The sequence below is a fragment of the Quercus robur genome, chromosome 3 (genome assembly GCF_932294415.1).
Source record: "Quercus robur chromosome 3, dhQueRobu3.1, whole genome shotgun sequence".
Lineage (NCBI taxonomy): Eukaryota > Viridiplantae > Streptophyta > Magnoliopsida > Fagales > Fagaceae > Quercus > Quercus robur.
In genome coordinates, this window is record NC_065536.1 from 33909230 (window position 1) to 33917451 (window position 8222).

Below are 8222 nucleotides of genomic sequence, written 5' to 3' on the forward strand. Positions count from 1 at the left end.
GAATATGCACCTATATCAATTGCCTTGAGCACATGCTCATGCCACAAGGTTAAGAGCCCTCATGGTCAAAGAGGATCACTCTCATAGCCTTGAGAGTCCATCATACAAAGTGCACGATCACCCACACACATGTAGGCATATATATACATACATCATGCACAATGCCATCACAAAGAGCAAGAAAATAAAACAGACATTGCCAACGTTCCAAAGGTATGGCCCAGCAATGTACAGGAAATGTAAAACAGATATTGCTATACCCAAGGAACGCGGCCCAAGCAACGAGTAGGAAAAGTAAAGGGTACAAGGAGAAGGGGAACCCTAATACATGCTCTAGAGAAGAGGCTTAGAAAGAAAGAGAAAGAAAAGACCACTCAGGAGGGGCTAGGCCCCCTAATCTACTAAACTTTGCCCATTGTAGGCTTGCATCTCCTTGCTTGCAAACATGGATATGCATTAAGGAAATGATCCAAACCCTTTGATATAAGCCTAGGTGTATGGATATTGGCCTAGACCACAAGATATAGATCTACACCCTACCAAAAGGGCCAAAACACAAGGAAAGAGGGACAGCAAGAGATAAAAAGGATTTAGAAGCACATGGCATAGCAAACAGCATGTAGATCTAGACACATGAACAAGGCATAGAGCACTCAAAGATATAGATCTTATGACAAGCATGGCATGGAACACATAAACAAGTAGATCCAAGCATGAACATGGCAAAAGGCACATAAACACATGGATCTAAGCATAAGCATTCTTAAAGGCATCTAGGCACATGGATCTAAGCACAAACACAAAATTTAGGCATATCCTAGCCCAAGAAGGCTAGGCCAACATCATCAAAGTATTAAAACATGGTAAAAAGCAAGGAGACATGCTAGGATAGCTATAGAACATGCTAGGAAGTAAGATAAAGCAAGAAACAAGTTAGGAAAAGCAATAAAACATATTATGAACAAAGATAAAAGCAAACGGTGTAGACTGTAGCTAAAACACTACATCTACACCCTTTAAACCTCAAATCCAAGGTCCAAAGACAAAGGAGAGAAAAAAGAGTGCAAGAACACTACCTCTTGATTGTTGAGAAAAAAGAGGAATCAAAGATTCTTTGATGTGTTTTTAGGAGAGAAATGTAGAGAAAATAGGGAGAATTTGCCCAGAACTCAGCTCCAAAACGCCCAAATTTTTTTTTTTTTTTTTTTTTTTTTTTTGATTTGGGGGGTCTAGGGGTATTTATAATGATTTTGTGACTTTTCTGCTCCAGTGGCCACCGGCCAAGCTCCGGCGACCACTTAGTGGCTGCCTCCTTGTAACAGCTTGATGGAGGCCTTACCAGGCTTGGATTAGGTTGATCTTGGTGTTCTTGGAAAGGTCTGGAAGTGCAGTTTTTGGAAAGCTAAAGAACTTTGAAATCTAACGGTTGGATCAAAAGTTATGGCCTAGGGAAGTGAGCTAACGTGCCTTGCACGGTTTTCAAAATATCTTGACCATTTTGTCTTCAATTTCGACCTATGAATAGTTGTTGGAAAGGGAATTCAATAATCTTCATAATGATGCTGTTTTCAACCCGTTCTGACGATCAGATCAAAATTAGGGTTTTCGGGGCCCTCAGGTCAAACTTGGTTAAAGTTGACGAAAATCACTAAGTAACTCGGGTTTAATGTAGAAACATGAAAAATATTGTTTTTGGATGATTTTAGCCAATTTTGACTTTCAGTCAACCTAGGGTTGACTAGAGGCATTTTTGGTCAATTTGACCTAAAATGGCACTTAAGTGTTTCGATGCTCAAACGAGTTACACTATGTCAATATAGATGTTTCTACAGCCCTTTGGAGAAAAGTTAATATTTTTGAGATTTTTAGGGTCTAACACGCAAATTGAGAGTGGACAAAACACAATATCTATACCAACTTTCTTAGTGGCAGAGAAACTCTTTCAAACTACACATTTAATTGCAATTTTTAATGAAATTGGACATAAGACCTGAATTGAATAAATGACAAAGTTTGGCTACAACTTCCACTAAAAATCTAACCATTTAATTGTAAGCTCTTTATATTTTTGACACACATGTCAAATTTTATGTCAATCGGATATAATCTACTATTCAATCTATAAAATTATTTTTTATGCATAATTTTATACTATAAAAACTTGAAATTTAAGATTTTGATTGATGACATAACTATTCATCTTTGATTTTCTGAAAATTTTGCAAGTATGAACGATGTTAAAAGAAAATGTAATCTAATATTGAATATTTCAAAATTCATTTCCAATAAAAAAAAAAAAAAATAGAGTGAAGTTGTAGCCTAATCAATTCTTTGTCCTTGAATAAAAATTTGAAACTTAGAAAATTTAATTGAACATAAGTAAAATTAGAAGACTGAACTTAACGGGTGCAATTTGTATTTTAGCTTTTCTTTTTCTTTTTTTTTTTAATGATTGAAGACACAATTTTCATAAGTTGTGAACAATGAAGGGGACGCCCAACTCCGCAAAGCCATGTCAGCATTTTTTTAAAAGGCTATATTTTCACCATTTTAAGTTTTAACTTATAGATATTGAAAAAAATATTAATTTACAAAATTCTCTCTAAGATCATACATCAAAATTTTTTTGACGAAACATCACACATCATCCTTTTTTTTGGTTAAGACACATCATCCATTTATTCAAATGAAAAGGGTGCTGCCCAATTTGACCAAATTCGGCAACCTGTTTTTTGTTTGTTTGTTTTTGTTTTTGTTTTTGTTTTTTTTTTTTTATTGCTAACTGACAAACTCAACGCCTTTGTTAAACACTCAAGAAAGAGCAAAGCGAATCCCCAATCTACTTGTACATAGCTCATTAAAGTTAAGAGCATTAACATCAAGAAATACTACTCTATTCTATTTTACCATCTCAAAAAGTTACTTTATCAATTATACCATCCCATTTTACAATACTTCCAGCATCCCAAACCATCCCATTTTACAGTATTTCCTGATGCAATACATTTTGAGACTTGAAATGCCAAATATCTCTTACATTTGGCATTAACATTCCCCAATTCTAACCCCAATTCTAACGGAACAGTATATGAAAAAAATATTAATTTACAAAATTCTCTCTAAGATCATACATCAAAATTTTTTTGACGAAACATCACACATCATCCTTTTTTTTGGTTAAGACACATCATCCATTTATTCAAATGAAATGAGTGCGGCCCAATTTGACCAAATTCGGCAACCTCATTTTTTTTTATTTTTTTGCTAACTTACAAACTCAATGCATTTGTTAAACGCTCAAAAAAGAGCAAAGCGTATCCCCAATGTACTTTTACATAGCTCATTAAAGTTAACGGAACAGTATATGCCTCTCCTCTTTTTCCCAGATTAGTTTACTGGGACGTGTTCCATGTTAATTTCTCTGTTTGACTCGTTACTTTAACATAGAAACTTTTTATTTTTGAACAAATAAATATACAAAAAATAAATAGCAAAACATATTATCTGCAACAACGTTGAGAGACTTGAACACATAATATAGCAGAACTGAGAAGGTAAATCCGAGAGAAATAGCAATTTTCTTATTTACTTTCTACTGTTACAGGCATGCACTCTGCAAGCAACTTTATCAAGAGAGTACAGCAAAATGCCCCATGCAAAAATGTAAAATCCCATTCAATCAGATTTAAATACAATGAAAAAGTTTTGATTAATACAAGAGAAAACTTGATATCCTACTTCTACAAATAAATCCATAGCAGTTATCCTGCTCAATCAGAACCAACCACCGAAATTAAGCGTTGAAGGTCCACAGAAAATGTTTGTGGCAAACAGCAGTCCACCATCTCTCTGTTGCTCTCTCTCCCTCCCCACAATCAAGAGAGCACGACACCAATTTTCTTGGCAAAGTCATCCCCATCTTCATCATCGAGGTATTCTTCTTCAGGGTCGGCATTATCACCTTCCTCATAATTGTACTCTCCCTCCTCATCAACTTGCTCATATTCATATTCACCATCCACATCCCTCTGATCATCAGCTTCAAGTTCCTGATCCTCAATATTTTCATCAAAAATCATCCCATCTTCTGCCTCAAACTCATTCAGATCAGGTGCTTGTGAAGGCTGGCCAGAAGCTTCATCAGTTTTTTCTGCCACTGTTCCAATTGAGACATCTGCTGCAGACTTGAAATCTTCCTCACTGCCAAACAAATGGCTGAGGGCTTCTTCCTTAGCACTTTGTGTATATGCGTTCTCGGAGCCACTAATCAAGCTTTCCTTGATTTCACTCTGATTGTTGTCTTCTTTATAGACAGATGACTCGCCACTCCCAGAAGCTCCAGCTCCTCTTTTTCGCTTGAGAATCTCACTAAGAGGCTTTGGCCCTTCAAATGAAAGATCACCTTCAGATTGCTGATGATCTTCCAAGTTCTTTCGCTTTCCAAGGGATTGCTGCTCCTTGCCATCTGAACTCTTCACAACTTTCAGCTCTGCAAGACGTTTCGGACGAGCGAAATCACCGCTTTCATCTGTTATTTCTCTCCAAATCCGTGGACCCTTGATATTTCTTCCCTCAATATTGTAATCCTCTTGCACCCGTCCTTTTATTCTGTCTCGAAGCCTTCCCTGATGAGAGATCTGTGGCCTTCCAGGTGACAACCTGTCCCGATTTCTTCCCCTGTCCGATTCCCTTTCTGGACGCAAATCAGTACCATTCACTGGAGATCTCCCAGGAAGTTTTATTCTACCCCGGAGGCGATTACTGAGGGAGCTCTCGTTTGGGGGCAAATTAACTGCATCCCTTCTTGAAGAAGACCGGTAACTCCGCTCCTCAACATGGTTGTTGTGGCCATGACTGACAACAGATCTCAAACCATTATGTCTCCTCTGCTTGGATAAATGATGTCGTAGATCTGACTCATCAACATGATCAGGACTATCAGACTTAGGGTAACCCCTCCGCCTTTCCAGATGAGCTGGTTCCACGAACATTCTCTCAGATGAAGCCCTGTGCTGCTCCCAGGCATACTGCCCTTGCATGTGATCATATGAGCCATGGCCTCGTGGATCAGGGAACCTTTCTCGATCAACATCAGCTATTGAATTGTAATCAGCAGAATGACTAATATCATACTCATTCACAGGGTTTAAACTCCTTCCTTCATGAGCCCTTGTTCTACCGAATTGATCTTCACCATGGTAGTAATCTGAATCACCAAGCTCATTATCGACAAGAACATCAAAGCCAGGAGAGGACTCCCTTAGAAACTCATCACCATCCTTACCATTTGGGAAGCTATAATCCTCAGGTACATGAGCCTGCTGTGAACGACTGGACCGGCTGATGGAGTTTCCATTAATAACAGGAGGAACATGTGTTGCCTTGTATCTAGAAGTCTCATCATCCAATCTTGTAGGTACTGGTACATTCCTCTCAACAACAACTACATTTCTTGGAAAAGTAGCTTCAGTTTTTGGAGAAGGTTTAGCTTCAGGAGGTAGTCCAACTGACTTTGAAACATTTATTTGTGGAATCTTCTGCTCTTGTGTAAACTTTTCAGGGCCTCCAAAAATCTTTTTAGGAGCTGAAGATTCAGTAACATGAATGGCTGCTGGCATCTGTGGAACTTTGTTGCTGGTGGTGGGATTTGGTCCATGTAAGAAGGCACATCTGTCACCTTTTAAGCAAAGCCCCTTTTGGTAGAAAATGCAAGGGACTGCTTGTTTACTGGAACCATAAGGAGCCTGTGCAGCAGGTGTTGCAGCAGTCGGTGTTACAGGCAGAGAAGATCCAGCAGAAGTTGCTGCCTGGGTTCCTAATGCAGCATCAAGAGGCTGAAGAGAAAATAATAGGCAGTTAGCAAACATTATACAAATAAGATTAATGTCAAAGCATTCAAAGTTCAAGTAAGAGCAGAGACTTACTGGATGCCGGAACGAACATTTGGGATTCAAGCAGTTACCATTCAACCAGTACCAGCAATCCCTCGGGTTAAGCCGGGCATAATCACTATGGCGATACTCGCATTCACTTCCCTATTGATCACAGAGAGAAAGGAGTATCAGCAACACTATCAAATCATTATTGATGACATATAATTACTGCTGATCACAAATTTTGCAACTGTACAACATTACAAAGACAGATCCATCTATGTGTATTGATGCAATAAGAGGGTTACATCTTAAAGAAAGTAAAAAGACATTCCCAAATAAGTGCCTAACCTATTTGATTCCTACTAAACCATTGTAGATTATTAGATAGATTTTCCTCACACATAGGTAGCACTTCTTGAGTATGAAATTGAAGTTAAAGCACCTAGAATTAAACAAAAACGAGCATAAACATAACCAATAGATGGAAAATTAAATGGGTCCAGAAGCCCAACACATATTATGCTAGATCATTTTTTGCAAAGCTTGCTTTTAGAAAAGAGGGAAAAACAAAGACAAACACATTGTCCATGTTTTAAACTAGCCAATGAAGGATATATTCCTCCTGCACAAACATAGCCATGATTGAGAACAGAATTTATTCTCTAAAGGCATCATATCATATCATAATCTCCTTTTTTTCTCCTTAAAACGAGTCTGAAATTTTTTAATTACACAAGCAAAGTGTATCAAATTTGCCTAGAATAGAATGCGTACAGAGCACGTCCACCAAGACCCTCCTTTCTCTGGATTTCAGCATAATCAGATATACCATTTCACAAGAAATATAAACCTGTGCCATTTTAGTTACTAAATCTGGCGCAGATAAACTAATTAAGCCCCTCAAAATAAGGTCATTGCTATACAAATCTCTGCACACGGTGAACAAGGTTCAATATACTAATATGAACAGATTGCTATCTGTATATCAATCAGCGTGAACCCATTTGAGTAATAACAATCCTGAGCTGAACCCATTTTGAGTAAAAACAATTCTAAGCTATATAACATCAAATTTTCGCATCATAAAAATTCTAGGGTTTGGTTTCTTTCCCCCCCCCCCCCCCCTAAGAAACGAAGATCCACCCAAAACAACACATAAAGACCTCAACAAGATCTGAATTAGACCCAAAATCCAAACCCCAATTATCTTCTAAATTCAAATTGAAAGCTTCACTCCCCAAATCCATCAATCAGAAACTATAATTATAAATCTGAAACCCTAGCAAGAAAAGCTGGAGCCCAAGATCCCAGAAAAACCCTAAAAAACCCAAGAATCACATAAAAGAAAGAATGAAAAGGCAAACCTTTTTGCATGTCAAAGGAGATGCAAGAAAGTAAACGCAATCGGTGTTGCTCTTCAAGGCCTCTTCTTGAGCCGATGATATTGTTGAAGCCGCTGTATTGGGAACTTGTTGTTGTTGTTGTGGTAGTTGTTGTTGTTGTTGTTGTTTCTGATGTTGGTGTTGTTGGTGTTGTTGTTGTTGTGGCTGCTGTGTAGCCGCAAACATGGCGGTTCTTGAAGGAAAAAAAATCCCAAACGGATCTCTCAGTTTCAGATCGAAAAAGTCACCCCAAAAGATTTAAACGCAAAGAATGAAACACAAGCACCGATCCAATCTCAGAACCAAACAACAACAAGAGCCGCCACACAGAGAGAAAGAGAGAGTTTATGAGAGAGAGAGAGAGAGAGAATGTGTTTTGTGATGACTGTTGAGGCTTTAAGCTAAGCCTAGTTTTTTTTTTTGTTTTTTCTTTTTCTTTTTTTTTTCTTTTTTAGTTTTTGGGAGAGAGAGTTGTTGTTGACGATGTTGTCTATTTATGTGTATATATATATATATGTGTGACATTCACATTCACATTCTCTGTGTGAAACTTGTGTACGTGGATTGTTCTGATTCGTGCTAGTTTCCTGGGTTTGATTTTCGAACGTGTGTGTACACTGTTCTCCCAATGTCCTAATCTGAAAAGGAAAGGGAAAGGCCATAGGCTGTAAATACATGTTTTTGAATGTAAACTGCCCGTTGCTATTTACCCTTTTTGTGGGTAAAAGTAAAACTACTATATAAAGTGAAGTTTTACTCTCAAATCTTGTAATTCACCTCCTACATTCTTATGCTTTTAATAGAAAAAAATAAAGGATTTAAATTCCTTTTTCTCTAACTATTGAATTATAAAAAATGAAATATCTGAATTTAAAAATTTTTTTTTACGAAGAAAATTGCTACCCTCCACAATAGTTTTGCAATAAATTACAAGTGGTAAGTTGCTATTGGTTTTAATCTAAAT

At 37.5% G+C, this 8222-nt stretch overlaps 1 protein-coding gene across 1 annotated transcript; it reads right to left on the reverse strand.

The window, feature by feature from the left end:
• Positions 1 to 3559: 3559 nt before the first annotated feature.
• Positions 3560 to 7732, reverse strand: LOC126717867 (zinc finger CCCH domain-containing protein 17). Its single transcript, XM_050419802.1, has 3 exons — positions 7241 to 7732; positions 5925 to 6035; positions 3560 to 5834 (listed from the first exon to the last, which is right to left on the reverse strand). The coding sequence occupies exons 1-3, from the start codon at positions 7442 to 7444 to the stop codon at positions 3876 to 3878; spliced, it is 2274 nt and encodes a 757-aa protein (XP_050275759.1). The 5' UTR covers positions 7445 to 7732; the 3' UTR covers positions 3560 to 3875.
• Positions 7733 to 8222: the final 490 nt, after the last annotated feature.